This window comes from Leuciscus leuciscus (assembly GCF_965113295.1).
Source record: "Leuciscus leuciscus genome assembly, chromosome: 22".
NCBI lineage: Eukaryota > Metazoa > Chordata > Actinopteri > Cypriniformes > Leuciscidae > Leuciscus > Leuciscus leuciscus.
In genome coordinates, this window is record NC_138746.1 from 20176322 (window position 1) to 20200487 (window position 24166).

Consider the following 24166-nt stretch of genomic DNA (forward strand, 5'->3'; position numbering starts at 1 on the left):
CAACCCTAAGAATATTATGGATTTCTTTCCAACGACTAGCCCACTGTTTTGTCAGCTCCTGAACCTGAGAAAGAAAAGAGAAATACTTTGGATTATTTCTATAAGAGAAAATACAGATACAGAATAAAATAAAATGCTTATTGTACAGCTGCCACATTCTTTCATCACAATAAATGGGACAGAAAACAGCATTCTGAGTGTTGGGATAAATACAGCACTCTAAAATCCCAGTTGCAAGTCATGCATATTTACATCCAAACCTAAGAGGAAGACTAAAGTGCAGCATAACATAAAATTAAAATAAAAACAACAATGCTGCTGCTGACCTCCTCTAGCATAAAGGCTTTAATTATCTCCCTAAATCAGCATGCATCATACTTAAACAGCCATGAGCGGTGGGGAAATCAAGGAGTGATCGGGTGCTGTGCTCGGTTTTACCCAACTTTTAATCACCAGAAGATCTGCTCAAGTAGTCTGAGGATGTGCAGTGAAATTGAGACACTTACTCTGGCTTCATCCTGATGAAGCCTCTCCTCCACACTCGACCCTAAAGGCTGCTCAAATGACACCATCTGTAAGGAGGAAGACTGAAGTATTTAAGTCATGTGACCACTGAGAAACAAAACAAAGGCTGTACAAAAGTAGGTTCTTCTGTGTATGTGCCAGTATTACATTTTAATACGTCATAAAACATCTGTACAACTTTCCAAACCATAAAAGGCTGATAGCAATATTATCCCAAAAAGCATGCAGACTTTGAAACAGTATGTAGTCCGGGCCATTTTGACATTATAATTTCAGTGATATGATTTGGGAGGCACTAATCCTTCCAGAGGAAAAAGATATTGCTTAAAGGTTGCTTTCATAGCTCAGGAGAATTAGTTATGTGTTAATTAGGTAAAACTGATCTCTTAAAATTGCTTAGGATAAAGAAAAATAAACACAAAAACAATTGCTTGTTGATAAATTCAAAAGGTACATACTGAAATCTCTAACTTTTTTTCTAAATCTGAGTAAAGTTTGAGCCATCATTCAAAAACTCAAGAAGAGACTAAGACCCTACTCTGTCTTATGAGAGATATGAGAAGCTGGAGACTCCATCTCGTTGCAGTCTAAGAGAAACAGAGATATTGAAGAGATCTCAATTCTGATTTTTTTAATTTCTTTAAGCTAATCTTGGCATACCATTTAATACTGATAATATACAAATTGAAATTCAGCCTGTGATGTCTGAGGAGGATGAAGTCGAACTTAAATCACCTGATTCCCCGCAGACAGCAGCGCTTTCAGGCGGGCAATCTCAGCTCGCAGCTCTCTGATAATCTTTACATTGCTGTCCTCATTCACAGTGGGCTTGTTTAAAATGTTCTTGGCACGGCTGGCATAACGAAGAGTGTTCAAAGTTTCGCTGTAGTTCACGTCAGCAGGTGAGATGGCTAGAGTGACAAAAAAGATAAAAGGAAATGAATCCTTAATACATAATCAAGGCGAGATTAGCTCAAATCTCCTTGCAATGGAATGTTCATTTCAATCTGCCACTTTTTCTAATGGTTTTTAGAGCTTAACAGCCCAAACTTCCCTTTTGTTGTATGGAAAAGAGCAGCATGAACGTTTCGCAAAATAAATTGCGTAACAAAATCTTGCGTGTTTGACCACAGTGATACGTGTGACCTCTGACATACTGGCTATCATGATGGTTTTGGAGTTCCCACCAAGACTGTCCTTTAGGAGCCAGGTAAGCGCAGAGTCTCGATATGGAACAAAGTTTTGTTTCCTTTTTATTCCACCGCCAATGGACAGATCAGCTGTGACAACAGAAATAACAAAGAATATCCACTGAACAACATCATAACATGTCAGTCAAAGTGCTTGAAACCTTAAGCTGATACGTATTCTTTGATTGTTGGTTTACCTAAAGTGGAAATGACGATGCCCAGAGTAACCAGAGATCTATTGATGTTGGCGCCTTCCTTCAACCTAATGCCAGTAGCCTGTGTGGCATTAGCTCTTTCACTTCCTGCTAGGTCAACCAGGTGTACCTTACTCACCGTCTCACACGGTAACTCTGCATCAAACATGGCCTATAAGGACATATTATGGTAGGCGATACAGTTAGATATTTCTCAATCCGAAATTCATAATGTAGAACCATAATGCAACAGGGAAAAGAAACAAGCTAAAAAACTTGTTTGAAACACATGAAAGTAAGATTGGAAATGCTTAATGCTGCATGACATCCTATCCCCTGAAGTTTCTGAAATTATTATGAATTTATTAAAAGAGCTGGATTATAACCAACAGAGCCAACTTATAACCAACTCAAACCCTGTTGAGTTTAAAATAGTACATTTACAAAGTAAAGATCCGCACACCGAAGAGCTCCCATTCACAAAATGTATTTCAAGTGTGACGTTTCGGGCCTTTATAGTAGTCTCATAACATGGAAAAACTAAGAAGACACACAGAATATTGACAAAATATAGAGGAAAAAAACTGGGGGGGGAAAATGCAATGTTTGGTGCAGCATACCACTATCATACTACTCTATATCCAGTGTGATAGATAAACTGGAAGGAATATCAATCTGTTTAAATAAAAACAGAATAAAAAATTTAAATATCTATTTTCAGATCACATGGAAGCCACTCAAAACATCAAATACATTTCTTGTGGAATAATGCCTACTGATTAACTTTTCCTGATTATAAATAGCCATCTATTATTTCATATATGAAATACGGTCCAAAAAGCAGTAATCTAGTATTCCAAAACATAGCCATTGACACATTAACATCTGTGTATCATTACCCAGACCTCCCCAACATACACAGAAAATGGAGAAAGCTCAGTGGATAATACAAACAGGGAGATGATAACTTCAAGCTGCGAAGGCTATCTGCACAAATGTACAAACAAAGAGGCAGATGGCATTCAGCAGAGGGTAAATGGACTTGTGACCTTGATGAAGCGAATGGTGAAGATAGCGTGGGATCGGCTGCTGACATGGTTCATGCCTGTGCTGGCAGTGGCACGCCTCCTGTTGCCCTCGTGTATTAGCTGGCCAACCTCAGTATAGCTCTGCACATGGTGTCTGGAGAGGGCTAGACATATACAGGACATAAGAGAAACATAAACAACTGTTTTTACTGGATTTCTGATAACGTTGTTTAAGCAATCAGTAAAGTAACATTAAAAAGTGAGCCAGTTTTCAATCATCATGATGTGAGGTGTTGTTTCTGTAATCATTTTACCCTCCACATATGCTCCATCTTTAGGATGTTCTCTTACTCTCAGCTCACAGCCTTGTGTCTCTGTGCTGGGAAGGAGGTCTCGAACTCGCTCATTGTAGATTTCAAAGTAGCTGGAAGCACAAAGCATCAAAGACAAGAACAAAGCAGTGATAGATTGCTCTTGAAACATTAGCTCCTATTTTAGGATATAATGAGATGAAATTTTGGTGCCACAAAAACTTCAACAGTGACTCAGTCTAGATTAGTCTGGTTTTAAACGAGCCACATTCCAGCAGTTTTGCTAAATACCACTGATTTAGTTTATATTTTGGTTTAATAGCTCATTTGCTAGCTTATTAAATTTTCTTTGTTTTGACTAAATCACTCGTGAAGCAATTGCCTGGAAAACTCAAATCAATTACCTGCCGCTGTTTGAATCTCATTGTACATGAATAAAATTATCGAAAATGCTGGCTTGATGGAACACAGCGACTTGACAAGGAATTAGAGGCTACACATTTTCCCTAAATCTGAATAAGCTCTGTTGTTATATACTGCTGCATATTACAGCAATCGTGTGGGTGAGGGGGAGAAAGTCTCGCCAGTCAGAAAAGAAATAAAACCCCACAAGACGATAAACCTATTTCGAGCTGTCTGAGAAATGTGAATGTTTAAACAGGCTCATGAAATGAAAGACAGATTGGTCCCTCTTCATCTCCTAATGAAGCTGGAGGGAGAGAGAGAGACAGTATCAGTTCGAGCTCAGTACAAACCAGCAGTGAACTAATTAAAATGTGACAGTCAGACATTTTGAATGCCTCTACTGCTAGAACTGTCCCCTGTGAATGAGCACTGTTTAAAGGAGGGAATCCAGGTAGTTAAACTACAAAAACCTCTTGCAGGCATTTAGACACTACAGTCGCATGTGAGAGAAGTCATGGGTTTTTCAATTGATAAAGACAGGTCTCACTCAGGGGTGTGACTGGGCTATTGGGTTTCAGTCACCGATATTTTTTTTCTACTGCAGCAATCCTAACTGCAATGGCAATCGATTTAATACACAATAACTGTAATTTAAGACCTCATTTATACCACAAGCAAAAGACATGACTCGGTAGCTTCCTTTATTAAACTTATTACACGTCCAGAAGTCTGCACAAGCAAAGAGCTTGCATTGAAATGTACTGTAGATGCAAACAGTCAATATTTTGCAACATGCAACAGAAAATATGGCCTCTGGGATATTATATAGCTGAATCAATTTCATTATGGACTTTATTAGCTCTAACCTACTAACCTTCTGCCAATTTAACAGACCAACACTGCTGTTTAATAGTTTTGAGTCTGAACATTTTGTCTTTTTTTAAAGAAATGAACATTTTTATCCATCAAGGGGAAAAAAGTGACATTTATAATTTTACAAATTTCTATTTCAAATAAATGCTGTCCTTTTGAACTTCTTATTCACCAACAAATCCTGAAAAGAAGTATCACGTTTTCATTAAAAATAATCAACATTGATAATAAAAATAAATGTTCCTCGAGCACCAAATCAGCATTTCAGAATCATTTCTGATGGATCAAGTGACACTGAAGACTGGAGTAATAGCTGCTTAAAATTCCATTTTAAATTACAATTAAAATAGAAAAGGGATTTAAATAAAAATATATATTGTGGTCAAATTTTAGATTAGGGTTCAATTCTCACTATTAACTAACTATTAACTACAACTTTGCCTCAATAAACTTCTAATTACTGCTTATTAATAGTTAAGGTAATTAAGGTAGTTGTTGAGTTTAGGTATTGTGTAGGATTAAGGGATGTAGAATATGGTCATGCAAAATAAGGCATTAATATGTGCTTTATAAGCATTAATAAACAGCCAATATGTATCTAGTAATATGCATGCTAATAAGCAACTAGTTAATAGTAAGAATTGGACCCTAAACTAACGTGTTACCAATATTGTAATATAATGTTTCACAATATTACTGTTTTTACTGTATTTATTTACTGTTTGTACATTTATATTAACCTTACCAACCCCACATTTTTTAACAGTAGTGAATAAGCATGTTCAGTGTGTAATCGAACTGTGACAGCCGGTATATCTATGATGTTTAAAATAACATGTATTAGGTCTAGTCTAGGGACGTGACGTTGAGGATATTTTCCCACCGGTTAATCGACGTGTGACAACAAGGTGATGCAACACCGGTTATATTACTTGCCCACAGCAAGCCTAGTCTAGTCACACCCCTGGTCTCACTTTCTCTCTCATCTCTCTCATCTAATCTACCGCGTGGGCTGTTATCAAGACGCCACTATGATAACTGCTTGAGGCGGAAGCAGACGGAGGCTGAACACTGACCTTCCTGATCATCTGGTCGTAATTAGAGTCCTGCTATCTTACAATGCCCATAAGAAAGGACAAACTGCCAGAATGAACACACTGTAATCTGTCTGTCCTTCTCCCTGGGATTTTGATTAGTTCATTATCCTACAATAAACCACCATGGAGCAAATGATGGCCGTTGATAACTGTGGTCATGTATGTAGCTCTCTTGACACGTCGGAATTACTTATGTTACTCACTTCTTTGGCACTATCCCCGAAGCAATGGTTATGCCATTACCAAGAAATATTGCGCTCATACCTGACCTCCATGTGAAATGATGCCTTATCTCTTTGCAACACTCCACTGATGTGGTGGAACAGCCCCTCACAGATCCGTGGAATCAGTCCATAATCACCCTGAAAGAAGGAAATTAGAAAATTCAGCTCAGTTAGCTGTTAAATGTAGTCAGGTGGTTGAGGAACTAGACTGAAAGATCGCAGGTTTGAACCCCATAGGCCAGGGATAACCCATGTGTTATGATCATTGACAAAATATTTTGAAGAATGTTTCAACAGCTTTTGTCTATTCAATGCATTTTGGACCCCAGTGACTTTCATTGTATGGACAAAGAAAATGTCAAAATATCTTCTCTTGAGTTTCACAGAAGAAAGAAAGCCATAGAAGTCTAGAATGGAATATGGGTGAGTAAATGAAAACTCCTGGAAAACTATTTTATCAGGCAAGACACCGTCTTTGAAATAAATAAATAAATAAATGTGTGAGCTAAATGTGGTTAGGTTGTATATGTATTGAAAAAATATATATATTCTAAACACAGCATGGAACATATACACTGGCCAATATAATGTCAATAAACCAAATAAGCTGTGAAGACAATGCTAAGCTTGACCAAGGGCAGAAATAATAAGTATTGTTAGAATGTACATTAGACATTTAGTACAATTTAAGAAGGACAAGCAATGACGTCACGTGACATTGTGCAATAAAAACCTGGAGTAAAAAGAATCATGTGAAAGTGAAGCATGTGATTTATGTGGCATTAATGTAACTTATTGTCTACAGTTTTGTACATTAAGCTAGAATAGGTGAAATAATTCCAACATCATCAACTTTAAAAGATCAAACAAATCTACAATTATAGCATAACACAAATTTTAGGACAAAGAATTGATGCTTTTGCCCTTCAGACTTCCACACACTTGAGACTTGATTTCAGCTCTCTTTCTCAACTATTTCTTCAATCTGCACTTTTCAACAGCACTCTGAATAAATAAGAACTCCATAAAGTCTCCACACTATTTTCCCCTCTGATCTGCAAAGGCGGCTTTTAATTACTACCCACGACAAAGAGGGGATATCAGACAGAATAGAATAATTATCATCAGTACAAATCTGAACGAGTCTCTCGGACGTCAGACCGATACCCGTTATAATTATGTGTTCTTCATATGCTGCCCTTTTCACATTTTCTGATTACTCATGAGAAGCATGCAGTGAAATAGAGGCTCAGTCTGCAGCCACTGGAGTAGTGTGTGCATCTGCCATCTTCTGAAGAGTGAGAGTGTGTTATTAGCTGTGATTTGTAGGTTTTGAAATTACACTTGAGAGGGAGACGGTAATGAGATGTGAAGCTTACAGCGTTGCCCATCATGGTGTAGGACTTTCCTGAGCCTGTCTGGCCGTAAGCAAAAACGCATGCATTATAGCCCTCAAAAGCAGCTTGCAGGACATCGGTACCAAGATCTTTGAATATCTGAAATGACAAATGAGCTACAGAGTTACTATTTTTAGCACGTATTCTTGGAATCTCTATCTGCTGTAAAAAAAAAAAAAAAATTATAATAATAATTTTGGGTTTTTATTCACTGACGAGATCTTACTGGTTTCAAAGCCTGTGGTTACAGCTCAGCTAGTATATGTACAATGGCAGATCAGATATTATCAAAAACATTATCAAAGTTAGGCATTTATATTGTTCATGCTACTACTTGAAATGAATGACACTGAAAAACAGACCTCGACATCTACAGTAAACGACTCGTAAAAACAGCTAATTCTATGGGCGCTGGAACACTTCTATCATTATTACTACTGGTCACATGACAATTGCAGTGGAGTTTGTACCTTTTCCTGGGTCACAAAGTTTGGACTTGTGCTGTTCATTGAATCATAAGAGAAATCATATGAGAAAGACTTTCCTCTCTCTCCAAACGGTTCTCCAGTCTCCTACAAAGCATAAAACACTTGCTGACCTGCTGCAACTGGTGTCAATAAAAGGTGATATTTGGACATTACATTTCATTTGACCCTAATTAGGGCATTTCTAACACATACATTGTGTTGTTAATTTATGCCAAATAGTTTAAATTAACAATAATCACTACAATAGCTAAACCATAATTATAGGCGAGTAAAAGATTTTAAAACCTATTATACATTTTAAACAGGTATAAAAAGTCAAGATTGATTTTTGACACTGGTTAATTTTGTAACCAATGCACATAAACAAACATCAACTTAATGAGATACCTTTGAGTTAAGGACAGAGGTTTTATGTCCATTCACATGTATAATGACGTTGGCTGAAAGGTCCTTCTCCCTGAGAGAGGAAAATAAACAGACGGATAGACAAATATGAAAATATTATTGTCAAAACAGCAAACCATGATAAACTGTATGATAGCTTGTATGATATCAAATAATAATAAAGTGAGACATGCTCTCTTATGGAAAACAGTTTAAGTTAGTGAGAGAGATTTATTAAATAGACACATGAATACTTGTGCAGTTTTGTCAGACGCGTTTAATCGTCTAAAACATAATGATTATTTGCCAGTTGCCATGTTGTGCCAGTAAATCAAATCTTAAGATACCAGACCAACGTTTATAATGTTATCTAATACAGTAGTTATAGCTTACGTTGATTTTGAGCATTCGGACATGACTAACCTTTGGCTCAAAGGACGGACCCGCACCGCCACACGCACAGACGCCATGGGTCATCGGTGACAGGACACTTCACCTGCGCTTCACGAGTATTATATCATAACTGTATGCGCTTCCCTAGACACCTATACCTGTTTGCGCAGGCAGGTAACACCTACTACTGTAGAGTTCGACTGTACTCACTGTACTTATTTCTCTCCACTTCAACAGGTTACGTAGCCTATCTACCAAAGATAAAATAACCTTTAAGCAAAATAGGTTTGTTGCTGGCAAACTAACAAGTTCAGAGAGGGTTTATCTCATGAATAGTAATACTGTCAAATTGTAACATTGTTTGGTAACCAATGCCAAATACTTTCTTAATGAATATGAATTGTGTTATGGTGCTAAACGTCCAACGATTGGCTGATGAATTCTGTCACACCTTTGAAAACCTATCACTGAAACAGGAATGGCTCATGAATATTAAGAGACTTCACAGCGGTACATGTAGTGCAAAACCGTTATGAAAAATGTGATGACTTTCACTTCCTTTTTTACATCTGTGTTGGGTAGATAAAAGAAAAGATAAACCCCCCAAAAACACAGAATTTATAATCATTGTAGAACCACTACAATGTGATTAATACCTGTTTACCTGCTGTACCTGAGCCCTGGAGATTATCATGAGATTATAGGTGAATGCAGCATTTCCGGGTACAATCTAAGAAATTGGACTGTACCATTTTATTCAGAAAAAGGGCCCCTCATTCACCTGTTCACGTTTATGTACTGAGTGTATCAGTTTTGTTAGGGTTACAGTTTGAATGTTAAGTTAGTGTATCAGTTTTTTTAGGGTTACAGTTGTATGTTAAGTTAATATATTATTGTGAAGTTTGTTTTTAGCTTTTATTATTGAACGACACTTCGATATTATTACCTCTTTTGTTTCGGTGGTTTAAACAGGTGAAATTAATGTCCTGTAGATGGCAGTCTTTCTCCAGTTATAAGAGGAAGGCACATACTTGCATACACCAGCAAAACCTGAGGTCTAATTGTACTCTAGCTCATATTTTCTTTACTGTCTATTATATGCATTTACATATCTGCTACAGCACTGTAAATTGCTACATCTAAAAGAACTGGCCCTATAGTTGAACTTACTTTCTATTACTTAGCTATAGCTAAGGTAGCCTACACACACACACACACACACACACACACACACGATAAAATACAACATATGACAACTGCAATATCCTCTGTACCAATTACTTGAATGACATTGCATGACACAGGAGAGTTACAGGCCTATCTGTTTCACTGTCACACACTGCTGCTTACCATTTCTCATTTCATAGATAATAATCTTAATTAATGTTTATGAAAGTTTATAAAAGATCACTCACTAACAAATCATATTTTTGATGGGTGAAGATTCAATAAAAATTGCTTTATCATTTTTTTTTTGAGTGATGTTGAGGAGCTATGGATGGTTTTGTAGTGATTTGGTAGTTTGTGAGTGTGCCTAAATTGGCAGAGATCAGTGTAGGTCCAATATCTATCCTGTTTTGTATTCGCAACGCGTCACATTGATGCAGGCCTTCTGGTTTGTTTGAGAGACAAGGCCATGTTGGGGATGCTTTGTTTATCCTTAGATCTTTCTTTGAGCAATGATTTTTGTTCTACTTTCTTCTCCAATCATCACAGAAGAATAAAAGGGAAGTAAGTTGTCAGTCACTGATCACATGGTGCACAGACTCGCCTTCTTCCTAGTGTCAGATGAAGCATTTCCTCTGCTTTTCCCACCACATCAGATCACAGTGGAAAGAGTTCCTCACAGCCACTGAGAGAAGCTCCAGACTATGAAGTACAATCTGCTGATTTAGCAAGGCATGATTTCATTTTTGAAAGGTATTATTGCCAAACATTTTTTTTACAAAAAACTTCAAGAGACAAGTCCGCCAATTGAATTCATGGGGCCCAGGATTGTTTTTATGGATGGTCCCAATCCAGGCCTCTTTCATCACAATTCTCAAGACACATTCCTGATTGTCCTCCCCTGACGGTCCAGAGGTCCTGAGAATAGTCACACAAATATCTGTTCTGGTAATATATGAGGAATGTTTGAACACTTCAAGCTGGGTGAGAGATTGGAGATTGAGGTCTGGACTAATTCAGTAGTCTATAGAGTTAATAACTGGAGACTTGAGCCAAGTGACACCAATGACTTGAGACACCGTCTGATGTCAAATAAAGTTTTTCACACAAGATCCCAGCTAGCGAGAAAGACAATATTGCCAGTCTGTTAATTGTCTCAACTGAAAATGTTTAACCTTTGTTCTTTTTCATTCATCTGAAGTTGGAAGCAGAAGACTTTTACCATATGAACTGAACTGGTAAAGGTTTTGTTTTCATTTTGAGAGTGTAAACATGGTGCTATACATGGTGCCGGTCTCGGTTTCTGCTTTCTCGGACTCGACTCGGACTTGTTCCTTCAAAGACTCGGTCTTGACTCGGACTCGGCATAGGCGGTCTCGTCCCCATCACTAGTGCTAGTTAAAACTTTAATCTATTAAATCTAATAAGACACTATGCCTTGATTTTTCGATGAAAGCCAAAAAAACACAAACAAAGAAAACAATAAAAATATCTTAAACTTAATCATGGTAAATTAGGTTGGCAAAAAAGCATTCAGCTATTCCTTTTTTACTGTATCAAGTGCTGCCAGAACAAACAAGCTTTGTACCATCAACTCACTTACTCCAAGAATCTTAAAGCAACTCGTATTTTTTTTCTGCCCTCTCTCTCTCTTTCATAAGTTGAACATAATATTTAAGTCTCCAGCCTTATATACACTACTGCACTAATTGAACTAGGGTGTTAGCCAACTCAAATATCATTAAGAGAACAGATGATTAAAAGAAAGTACTTGTTAGCTGGCAAATGTATAACCATCTGGATGCAATACTTGGAAGAATGTGTAGAAACCCTTCCCCTTATAAGCATTGAAAGTATGTTAATATACGTGTTTCTAAATATTATTTTTATAATTAAAAAAACAGTTCTGATACTTTTGCAGAAAGTCTTTGGTAGCCAGATATTGAACATTAGAGAGTGGTGCTATTACTTCAATCGTTTCCAAATGTAAAGGTCAACCTGAACTCATTTAAAAAATGTAGAAATGAATAGAAATGTTAGCACAGCTACTCATGAAATACATACATGGACATGTAATATTGATTTTGGTTGAAATTATTTTATAATTTTTGCTGTATATTATCATATATTATCCATTTGTAGAAAACAAGAGAGAATCAATCTCATGAGAAAACGTAACTATGTTACAAGGTGGCAATTTCGTATGAATTTGTATGGAAACTTGATTATTATTAATAAGTGAAGTTCACAACGTAATTTCAGGAGGAGCGAACCCATCTAATCTTTCAATGAACTGCCAGAGCATATAAGCAGCCGCTCACCTTGTCCCGGCATCAGCTGTTTTGGCATCCCTCCACCTCCCCAACTCCACCAAAATAATTTAGTCATCTTGCTACCACTCATCATCCAAGCATTAGTAGTCCCACTGGGGGGTATATCTAAGCTCGAGTTGAAGCTGCTTCCTCGAGCCCCTCTACTGTGGACAGCAAGCCAAATACGCTTAACCTTATTAGCTTAAAGATTATATGGGCAAAGGAACTCGTGAAACATAAGTATGAAGGTCCACCCCAACCCCATCCCTAAACCTAGCCATCAGTGGGGCATAAGCAGATCATATAAGATACAAATTCACACGAATTAGCCACAGATTTGCCAAAACGTAAAATAGTTGTGAGTTGCCATAAGAATATGCTGATTTAAACTACTTTGTACCATTTTAGATGTTATTATTGTGTCAGAGTTACACATTTATTAAGTCTTGGTTTTGTTTCATCACTTGTAAAGCACTGTCATTCTTTAAGTCAGTAAAATGACGTATTTTAGACAATTGTGTTCCCGACAGCCTTGTAAAAGAAGCATAAAGCTGAATGGCAAACAAGTCTATAATGCTGATATATTAAGAACAATCATCCGAGCAAAGACAATTATCTCAGCACCAATAAACGCCATATCACTGAACAAAGAAACAGCAAGAGTGAAATCCATCACAATACACTACAGAAAGGAAATAATAACAACCGAATATTTGCTTTAGCTTTGACAAAAGATGTGTGATGTAAGAACTTGATCACAGAATGAATTCTACAATTAAATCTGAACAGAAAGGTGGTAAAAGTCTGGATGATACACTCATATTAATATTGGATATTAGTGTCAATTAATCAGTTAATCAAGCAGCTCTCTCTCTCTCTCTCTCTCTCTCTCTCTCTCTCTCTCTCTCTCTCTCTCTCTGTGTGTATTTAAATTGTGTATTTTAGTTGATTTTAGGATGTTACAAGAGATGAAACCTACTTATGGATTGATGTGATACCAAATTTTAAAATGGAGATTATAATTAAAGATATAAGATTACAGTACTGCAATCCACACTTTGAGACACACTCTTCTAGCCGCAATTTAATGCATCGATTGTGATTTTATCTGTTTAATGAAAGGCTTTTTAATAAGAAACCATATTGAAACCTAATAATTGGATGTTGTGCCTCATAGACTGCTGTCCCTTCTCCACAGAGCACCAATGGGAGTAACAACAATAACCTTTAATTAACTTCTTACTGGCATAATTTTTTGATTTTCTAAAAAGTCTGTTTTTCAAACTGTGGAGTCATCCGCACTTGACTTCAGTCAGAGGACGTTTATGTAAGCAAATAGTCCCAAGAGGAGAGTTTTCAATTCCACTGCCAATGCTGGTTTACTTGACATGACAGAAAGAGCATCTGTTTAGAATAAATAACACCAAACTGTGCTCATAAATCCTCACATCAGATATGTGGATGTCCATGTAATCTGTTCTGTGTTCTATTGATCTTTCTTTGCATTCTGATTTGAAACCAGACAATTATATTTAATACATTTATGCGCAGAGTTAATATGCGGTATGATTTTAGTTGCAGATTTTTTTAAAGTCCATTATTTTGTTCGTGCAATTCCTACTGATCTATTTACATATTTACCATTAATAGACTAGGCACTGTTTTTTAAGACTATAATGGCTTGGTTGACAACTAAAATACAGTGTCAATAATAATGGAAGACATTTTGAGCAGCAACATAAATGTTTGAGATAATCAACTGATTAAACACACTCTATAAAATGACATATGCTTCGTAAAAGTAGTACTATTTTCTCTTTAAAGTACATTTCCTATAGGCTACTGTATTCCCTAGTTCCACAAGCAGATATACAATTATGTTATATAATTTTGTTAAACATTATTATACTTATAGTAATTAAAGTAACCTTTACGTTAAACAAATACTCAAAAAAGTTTCATTTTCTGTGTAAAAACTGTGTTGTCCTTGTTCCTTTTTCTGTTTGATGCAACGCAGTTGATGACTCTGCCGCAGGGGGGCGCTGCTGTAGTCATACGGTCACATGTGTCACTGAACCAGGAAGTATTTTGGTGTGACGAGAGCACATGCGCCGCTCATCATCACATCACATCACAATCATGCTGCAGACATAAAACTACACTCATAATTTAGTGCAATCTGTATGTGTGTGATATTAGTAGAGACGCTGAATAATGCGTATGACTGTGGCGCTCTTCTGCCGTCATGCACCTGAAGTTTTCATGCGAGTGAGTTTTGCAGTCTTCATTCTTTCATTCTGTTTTGTAGGACTGAAATTAGCAGTAGTTGATGTACTGTAACGTTATATAAAAAGATTCATAGCTGAGTGAATGTAATATAAATTTGTGAGCAAACAGTAAGTTATTTCGTTTGTGTTCCTCAGTATGAAGAAAATTTGAAGGGATGCATTAAAGTAGTCAATGTTGACATTGTCAATGTGTATGTCATTATTACTAACTTAACTTAACTGAATTAGATATAGATATAATGTAATAGCCAATATTACTTTATATATATGTTGAATTCTGAAGGTATGATATCTCACTCTCTTTTCTTTCAGGACTTGAAGAATTGTATTGGAATTCTGAGTGAATGATGGGTCAAAATGCAAGCAACATTAATTACGGGTCATGGAAAAACTAGAAAACTCGACAGATTGCAAGGAGACTGTGTCTCCACTAAACAATTCAGGGTCTGTACTGAACTGCACCGTCTCCGGTCATGAAGCTATGGGGTTTGTGCTGGTGCATGCAGGTGAATTTGGGTCCCTTTGCGAATTTAGACTGCGCTTCAAGACATTTCTGCATAAACATGCTTCTGCACAAATTTAGATGTTACATGTGCAATGAGTAATTGTGAAGATTCCCTAAAAGGTATAGGTCCCTGAATTTTTTTAAATTGTCATTATTTTCTCACCCTTATGTCTTTCCAAACTAGTATGTTGTTATTTTTGTCCATGGAACACAAAAGGAAAGGTTTAAAGAAATGTCCATTTAATAACACTTCATAGTGGTTAGTCTGTTAAACATCAAAAGGAGACAAAAAACACTGTATAAGCACAATGAAAGAAGTCAATATGACTGTATTCCACTTCTTCTCAAGACATACAAAAGCCTAACAGGCTATTATTTGAAGTTATTACTTACTGATAATAATTTCCCCTTTTGCTGCTGCTCTCAAATGTCATTCTCCATTCTGCATATTCAAACCAGCATGGCTCTTGAAACAATGGCTGGTGAATGGGATTTGAGAGTTTTGAATAGTATCTGTCGATAGCAGTCTTAAATTTAGTATAGCTTCTGAAGACTTGAAATATAAGGACTATGTGTATGCTACTTTTTGTGTTTTTTGTCTTTTCGACAACTTGACAGATTGTTTCTATGAACATTGTGTGGAAAACAATGGAAAAAATAACAAATTGGTTTGGATAGGCATGAAGGTGACTAAATAAGGGCATTAAACTTTGGCAAACGGTTTCTTTAAAGAGATAGTTCACCTAAAAATGAAAGGTTTGTCATTTACTCACCCTCGTGTTGTTTCAAACCTGTATGAGTTTCTTTCTTCTGTTGAACACAAAAGAAGATATTTTAAAGAATGTTGGTAACCATACAGTTCTCTGTAACCATTGACTTCCATAGTATTTTTTTTTTCCTACTATGGAAGTCAATAGGGCCCATCAACTGTTTGATTACCAATATTCATTAAAATATCATCTTTTGTGTTCAACAGAAGAAAGAATCTCATACAGGTTTGGAACAACATGAGGGCGAGTAAATGATGACACAATTAAAAAAATGTGGGTGAACTATCCCTTTAATGTTTAGGTTCCTATAGACTTTTCATGTATGAAACTTACTTTATTCTCAAGACCTATATGACAAGCAACTACAAACTGTTAACAGCTGAAGAACCTCACTTGTAAGAAATGTCTGTCTTATTTTTGATGATTTTATCTCCACAGGGGCAGGGTATCATTCAGAATCCAAAGCCAAGGAATACAAACATGTGTGCAAGAGAGCTTGCCAGAGAGTGAGTTGCATGTGATTCTTTATTCAAAACTTGATGCCTTGATGTACTTCTGCATTTCTGCTGTGCCCTGAAACCTTTGGATAGCTCTGCCAGAGGTCATGTCAACAAGATGTCAGTTCAGTGATATAGTCAACTTTCATTCCCAGCTCAGTTTGCATGATTTCTGATACGTATTGTGTAACATTTTTAACACAAAGAGGAATTCCTTCTTGCTTACATTTACAAAATGTTATTACATTGTATATATTCAATATACAAAATCTAAGATATGCTGATAAAACTGTAATAGATGTTTTATCAGTGAACATTAATGCATAGGTTGGCAAGTTGCAATGCAATGCTTTTCCCTGTCCAGAGTGCCGTGTAAAAGGATGAAAAGAAGGGATCAGGCTTGAGTAAAACACCTGTGCCAGGGAATTTGAGTTATGTGTCGATAACATGACACCAGCAGCGACCCGCGAACTGCTGCCCGGCTTAATATACCATTCCACGCTCTCTGCTTGAAGCTTGTCAAGTGGAAAACACTGCAGCTTTATTTGCTTTTTAAGCTCTTGGTATTGGATTATCACATTTTTTATGTTTTGTATAGATTATTTCAGTGTGATCTTTTCTGCTTAAAGCTCTAGAATCCCGAAGTAGAGCAGAACACTCACTGAGTTGGTTTTAGGCACTGGCAGACATTAGGTTGCTGTCATCAGTTGTGATTTAATGTGTTTCAGGCTGTGGACAGGCTCAGAGCTGGAGGATTGGCACTGGAGGCAGTGACAGCAGCTCTAATAGAGCTAGAGGTGATAGTGGATCACAACAACTCACAAAGATAATGGATAGAAAATATATAGTAAACATTTCAGATATTAATGGGATGACAAGCAAGTCAAATTCAACTATAATATATATATATATATATATTTAAGCTTTTATTTGTACAATTTCACTTTTATTTTCCTTTTAGCTTTTGTAATTATTACTCATTTAAAAAAATATTTCTTTATAGCTTTAATTTATTTTCATTTTAGTAGTTTTAGTTCTAATTCCAATTTAGAACTAACAAACGTTAGTTGCCAAGCCAATTTATTTAAGATTTTCATCTAATTATATATTTTATTTCAGTGACCTAAAGCATTTTTTAGTTTGTTTGCAATAACACTGAAGGGATTCTACTGTTGTTTAAAACAATGACAATTGTTTAGCTGAAGAAATATCTTTCCAAAAAGCTTTAAGTATATATAAAAAAAACCTATAAAAGTGTGAATTGTAAAAATTACTTGATCTATTACCTTTATACAATGCATGCTATTGTAAAGACTGCAAGTGTATCCTCATAGTCTTTTATCCATCTGCGTAAAATTCAATATTCCGTCTACCCTGACTAAGGTCTATGACAGACAGAAAGTCTACACACATTTTCACAAATTTCTTCAGTGTTTTTTGGCACCAACATGCCATTAGTTGACATGTCAGACCACTCAAACAGGGCAGTGCTTTGAAAGTGCCGCTGCGTTTTCAGGGACAGCAACCTATGAATGACTTACTTATAGTTGTGTCTGCATATTAAGCTGGGATAGGGAAATATAACATTTAGCATAAACAATTTTAAAACTAAAATGTGACAAATTTAGGGATTTTTATGTGTATTGTTTCCAGTGGTGGATGAAGTACACAAATCAAGTACTTGAGTAAAAGTACAGATACCCTAATAAAATATTACTCCAGCAAAAGTATTAAGTACTCCTTTTCAATTTGACTTGAGTAAAAGTATTTTATTTTTAATATACTGGAGTAATGTACTTACTTTAAATGTAAAAAGTACTGATAGGTGAATTCCAGCTCAGTCTGACATTATTATGAGTTATTATGAATTGTTATAAAGTAGCCAGCACTAGTCAATAAGGTCAGTATTATGTAGAAAATGTGTATTGGTCTGCAAATAAAAAAACATTTTATTACCAAAACTTGTCATAACACTGATAACTACTCTGATAATTACTGATAATGCAAGTGTGCAAACAAGTAAAAATAACAAAATATGCCATATATTATATAGAAAAATGAGGAAAACTGAATGCGGGTTGACAAATATAAACATACAGTACAAAATTAATTTGCATGTCCACATTCAAGTATTTCATGCTTAAACAGCTCACCCCTTTACAGCAGATATAGTTCACAAACAACTGACAGTCATGACCTTTTTCCTTTACAATAATAAATCCTAGGGAAATGATTTTAAAAAGCCTGCATACTCCATCAATGAAGAGAAGTACAAGATTTGCGAGATAAAACCACTTTTTTAATGGTAAATGTTTCGGTCACATCTGACCTTTCTCAATGCCAATTTGACAATGCTTAAAGGAGTAGTTCACTTTAAAATGAAAATTAGCCCATGATTTACTCACCCTCAAGCAATCCTAGGTGTATATGACTTTCTTCTTTCAGACGAATACAATCAGAGTTATATTAAAAAATATCCTGGCTCTTCCAAGTTTTATAATGGCAGTGGATTGCAACCAACAGAATGAAGCTCAGAAACGTGCATCCATCCGTCATAAACAAACTCCAAACGGCTCCAGGGGGTTAATAAATGTAAGAAAAATATTCATATTTAACACGTTACAAAGTAAAGTTCTAGCTTCCAGCCAAACAAACATACGCAGTCTACTTGCCCCTAATGCGCAACTTACGCAACTCATGACGTCAGAAGTAGTGTAGTGCGTCAGGGCGTAGTGGAAATATCAGCAGTACGTTGCATTACTCGCATAAGTTGCGCTTAACACTTAAGTGGAATCCGTATGTTAGTTTGGCAGCTAGTTATTTTACTTTATAAAGTTTTTTTTTTTACACAAACTCATCGTTTTGCTTCAGAAGGCCTTTATTAACCCCCTGGAGCCGCTTGGAGTTCATTTATGACGGATGGATGCACGTTTTTGAGCTTCAATCTGTTGGTTGCCATCCACTGCCATTATAAAACTTGGAAGAGCCAGGATATTGTTTTATATAACTCCGATTGTATTCGTCTGAAAGAAGAAAATCATATACACCTAGGATGGCTTGAGGATGAGTAAATCATGGGCTAATTTTCATTTGAAAGTGAACTACTCCTTTAACCAGGAGCCATCTTAAGAAGTCACATGATTTATATGGACCACATGGTCAACCAAACTGGGGTGTTAACAACCAAAACAATTTTTAACAGAATTATACATAAAATGAACTTCACTTCAAAATAACGAGGACGACATGTTTTCATGACTTGGAGCGTATTAAGAAGTACTATATTATGCATAGGAATGTAGCATAATGGAAGTAAAAGTTTCCCTTAATAAAAATACTCAGATAAACTACAGATACTTAATAAATGTACTTAAGTATGTTAATAAAGTAGAAATACTTCGTTACTGTCCACCACTGCTTGTTTCTTATTATTTTAGAAGAGAAAGAAATTAACTTTGAGGTTGTTGTTTATTTTTAGGACTCCCCGTTCACCAATGCGGGCACCGGTTCCAACCTGAACCTCTCGGGTGAGATTGAGTGTGATGCCAGCATCATGGATGGGAAGTCCTTAAACTATGGAGCTGTTGGAGCCTTGAGTGGTGGGTGCTGGTTTGAGCTTTTTGTCATGTGATTAAAGGTGCTATTTGAATTTCAAGCAAATCAAATAAAGGGCAACTTGCAACCTCCTTAGCCCTTTATAGGAAAGTGGCTAATTGCATTTTGTGCGTGCAAGAATGCTAAAATGCAAGACTAAAATATGTTTTTTTTCATTTGTTTATTTAGAAAATAAATGTAAATGTTATACATAATTATACATATACGCTACTTATTTTCACTGGAAACTAATTGAAGCACACAACAGGACCGATTTGACCTCATCAACCTGTTGCCATGTTGGTTAAAACTAGAAAAACTTGATTTGACATGCAGTGTCTTGAAATATTCTGCTAATCCACATACAATATAAAGGAAGTTTATTTAGTTCAACACTGATATTAGTGAAACATGGTGTTATTTTTCTTCTTCTTTTTTTTTTGGGTGCAATGAACTCCAAACAATTCTTCAACAAAAGTGCTTGAGGAAGCCAAATGCAGGTTTCATCTATCATATTTAAAGCTATCTTGAGCAAAAGTGATACTAATGCTGCTCTTTCTATCAGGAATCAAGAACCCAGTGCTGGTAGCCAGAAGATTATTAAGTGAAACTCAGAAGGGGAAGCTATCAGCTGGCAGGATCCCTCCCTGGTGAGCCAAGCTCTCTGATGTTGGCTTTCTGGCTATCAACTTAGACATATACACAGACTGACATACTCCATTGATGCCTCAGGGCAAATATTTTAGTGTAAAACAGCAGCATTTCAATCGCAGTATGCACAGAATATACAAACAAGTACTAACTTTGAGCAAGACAAAACATGCTTGGACTAAATGCATTTATGTTGTTGTGACAATATAGTGTATTTTCTTAGCTATAGGAAATAGGTGCCAGTCATAGATTAAGACATATTCTGTAGATCGCAGTGGCCCCAAAAAGTATTTACTTGTGCCAGATTCCTTTGATAACTAAGTATCACACCAAGTTGCGTTTATTTTAAGATAACACAAACACTTTTCAAACAAACATTTTCATATTGGCTAGGTTTTTAAAAATATATTATTCAGTAAGGATGCATTAAATTGATCAAAAGTGACAGTAAAGACATTTATATATGTTACAAAAGCTTTCTTTTTCAGATAAATGCTGTTCTTTTGAACTTTCTATTCATCAAAGAATCCTGGGGGGGAAAAGTACACAACTGTTTTCAACATTGATAATAATAATAAACTTTCTTGTATAATACATTTCTTGAGCACCAAATCAGCATATTAGAATGATTTCTGAAGGATCATGTGACTGGACTAATGATGCTGAAAATTCAGCTTTGCCATCACAGGAATAAATTGCATTTTAAGATATATTCAAACAGAAAGTTATTTTAAATTGTAAAAAATATTTCACAATATTATTGTTTTTGCTGTATTTTGGATCAAGTAAATGCAGCCGATCTAACTTATCTTTTGCTGAGTTCAAAACCAAAACAGGAAACCTCCAGTATAGAAGTAGAACGTTTTGTAGTGTGATGAAATTGCTCCTTTTATGTAAATCACATCTCTACTTTGTCAGTTTTTTAGTGGGCAAAGGAGCAGAACAGTGGGCCATCAGCCATGGGATCCCAGCATGCTCTACAGAGAAGATGACCACCAGTGAGTGTCAGACCACCCACACTCTTCTTTCAGCTGCTTTGACTGCAGTCTTTTTATTAGATTTGTATGTATTAATAATACATATTAGGACGCTCTTTGGATTACTGAATATTGTGAACAACTTAATCACTCTTATTGGTGAAAGAAGCTAAAAAGTAAATGTAGAAATTGGAAAGTGAGTTTAAATACCATTATTTTCCATAATTAGGAGAAAACAGGAGGTAAAGATGTTAAAAGGCTCATATATTTTCAGTAAAGAAGCACAGTAGAGGCTGTTTTTAAATGAATTGAAAGGTATTGTGTAAGCAACAAGATTCCCCCCGCTCTCTTTGGATCTGTAAGGTGTGACTGGCATCCAGATAACTTTAATAGAAGTGTTTGCGGTTTTATTCTCTCATAATGCAGTGAGGTTTTGTTTGAGGCCTGCGGTGGAGTTTTAACCTGTTACACAACACTTTCACAATGACTATTATTTGTGCTTTCTCTTTTCCTTTAACCAGTATTGTTCTCAATAATTCATTATATTAATATATTATTATACAAGAAATTTGTTTATACCATGGAGTTTGTTTTTTTATGCCAGTGAGACATTTGCTAGTGTGTGAGACTTTCTGCTAGTTTCACATAATGCTAAAAATGAAAGCGAAGGGTGCTTGACATCGCTATTTTTATACAAATGTCAACTATAAAATAAAATGTTATTGTTGTAATGTATTTCCAGATATTGACTGAAACTTTTGATTTCTTCAGGAGGACAGTAGTTACGTAGAACAGAATCTTCTAATTATCGGCCGTCGAATCTGTTAAATCTGAATCTGTTGCATAGAACTGCATAATATTTAATCATAAAATATTTTCTGTCCAATTTTAGTTTTACTTTCAATAAAAGTGTGGTTATTTTATTTGATTGGCTTGTATTTTTTAAGTCCAGTATAATTAAAATGATTGAATTTCATCAACGTCAATTATAATAAATAAAAAAAGCTAATTTAAAATAAAAAATCTATAATTTTTAAAAAGCTTTTTTGGTTTTGGTTTTCGGCCAAGTGTATCCTGAAATTTTCGGTTTCAGTCCAGAATTTTCATTTCGGTTCATTAGGTGTGATTTTAAGTTACCTTTGAAGTCACAGAACTGTATTGATATTCCTGAAACATTCTGTTTGAGTTTTTCTAAACCCCTAAACTTTTACACTTCTGCACTTCAGCCCGGAACTTTTAATTGTATACTATCTATTTTGGTTTTGTTTTCATTTTATACTTATACTTAAAGTATAAGAATAAAGTTTAAAAGTTTACCATTGATGTAATTGTTCAGTATACAGTTGTTACTGGCAGCAATAATGTAATCGTAAAATTTGCATGCTCACGTGCTTTTAGTCTTCTTTCAGACTCTAGTTTGGATGCTGAATTGTGATTGTTTATTGTATATATTTAACCATTTAGCTACATGTTGATTATTGAGTGAAACCGACCGCAAACACCTTCCACTGAAGTGGCTCTGATGCAGCATTTTATTTTAGCAGTGCCTTGAACGCATTTCTTTCAGGGAATCCAGTTCTTATATTGTCCTTAAACTGAATTCCCACAGGTTACAGTTTTAACTATATGTGGAATCTGTTATATGTTGATGTTTTTACCAAAACCACAACAATCCCTCAGTTGTAAGTCTTGACAGTTGCATGTAATAATTTCATTGAATAATGATTGGCAAGATGACATGTGATCTCATCTGTTGGAGTATTTTTAAGCCATTTACTCAAGTGTTATTTTTACCAGCCCTAATTGCATTCCATCCAGTTCTGCAAAATGACTTAATTGTGCCCATTTCATTGATTAATTTTCTTTGATTAAGAGATTTTCACAGAGTGGAATGCATTATTTGGTAAACAATGGCTTCTATACTTTAATAGAGGGCCCCATGCCGACTCCCAGTGTGTGTCAGACAGCGATAGAGTGTGTGTTGTCAGTGTTGGAAATGATCTGATGCCAAATCCATGACCTCATTCCAACACATGTCCCATTATTTAGGGAGACTTTGAAGGTTTCAACCACATTTCCACCAATAGACTGATTTATTGTGAGAGTAAAGGCTCCCCCGCCAAACACACACCCTTGCTGCAATATATAATCATGAATAATAATACTAATAATCTAAGCAATAAGGCCACAGGAGCAAAACATTTGTCAGCATTTCGTAGGTCTCATGACTCATAACACAGACAAAGTTTTTTTGGATTGGAAGTCAAAGCAGTGGAGTAAAATCTATTATTGACTGTCATGCCTTTTTCAACACTCAACAGAGTTCAGTTTGTCAGGCTACAAGAGGAACAAGAGGAAGATGGAGCTGGCAGAGCAGGTTGAGACAAAGAGGAGAAGACAATCGTGTGGACACGTGAGTGAACATGCAAAATGATTAAGTCACTTCTCAAATTTTTGTGCTCATGTTATACATACAATGACATCCCATCCAACCAGGGTCTAAAATTTATACATGTTCAACACCAAACTATTTATAAAATTAATAATAATAAATAATGATTCAGTTGTAATCTAAATTATTCAACCCCCATTACAAATCAGTTTTATTGGCAAAATGTACAGACTTTCAGCTGTTTGCAATGAACAAATAAAAAAAAGTTATTAAAATAGCTCAACACAACAAATGTTTCAAGTGGTTTCCCCAAATTCAACTGAAAATGCAAATTTAATGACTTCCACGGTCTCAAAATTATTCAGCCCCCTGAATAGAATCCCTCACAAAAGCACAAATCTGCAAAACAGGTGTTGTCTCAAGCACACCTGATGCAACTAATGAAGGGCTTCATTAGTTGCACCAGGTGTACTTGAGCTAGAACACATGAAATATTTGAACTGG

General features: G+C 35.8%; 2 protein-coding genes across 5 annotated transcripts in view; one reads left to right on the forward strand and one right to left on the reverse strand.

Annotated features, from left to right (window-relative positions):
- Nucleotides 1-8827, reverse strand: part of kif16bb (kinesin family member 16Bb) — a 36303-nt gene extending 27476 nt beyond the window's left edge. Inside the window, exons 1-13 of one of the 3 annotated variants that reach the window (XM_082154267.1) lie at nucleotides 8698-8827; nucleotides 8540-8612; nucleotides 8120-8189; nucleotides 7715-7816; nucleotides 7227-7343; nucleotides 5888-5985; nucleotides 3252-3361; nucleotides 2959-3101; nucleotides 1913-2081; nucleotides 1683-1805; nucleotides 1261-1436; nucleotides 507-572; nucleotides 5-64 (exon numbers count right to left, since the gene is read on the reverse strand). In XM_082154267.1, coding sequence (XP_082010393.1) covers nucleotides 5-64; nucleotides 507-572; nucleotides 1261-1436; nucleotides 1683-1805; nucleotides 1913-2081; nucleotides 2959-3101; nucleotides 3252-3361; nucleotides 5888-5985; nucleotides 7227-7343; nucleotides 7715-7816; nucleotides 8120-8189; nucleotides 8540-8586 — 1281 coding nt within the window. In that variant the 5' untranslated portion in view covers nucleotides 8587-8612; nucleotides 8698-8827. The other 2 variants (XM_082154266.1, XM_082154268.1) reach the window with 2 other exon arrangements.
- Nucleotides 8828-14087: 5260 nt separating this feature from the next.
- tasp1 (taspase, threonine aspartase, 1) overlaps nucleotides 14088-24166 on the forward strand; it is a 39005-nt gene continuing 28926 nt past the window's right edge. For both annotated transcript variants that reach the window (XM_082154294.1, XM_082154295.1), the window contains exons 1-8: nucleotides 14088-14256; nucleotides 14589-14782; nucleotides 15990-16057; nucleotides 16777-16845; nucleotides 19527-19647; nucleotides 20208-20292; nucleotides 21212-21291; nucleotides 23592-23683. In XM_082154294.1, coding sequence (XP_082010420.1) covers nucleotides 14659-14782; nucleotides 15990-16057; nucleotides 16777-16845; nucleotides 19527-19647; nucleotides 20208-20292; nucleotides 21212-21291; nucleotides 23592-23683 — 639 coding nt within the window. In that variant the 5' untranslated portion in view covers nucleotides 14088-14256; nucleotides 14589-14658. The remainder of the gene's footprint in view (nucleotides 14257-14588; nucleotides 14783-15989; nucleotides 16058-16776; nucleotides 16846-19526; nucleotides 19648-20207; nucleotides 20293-21211; nucleotides 21292-23591; nucleotides 23684-24166) is intronic.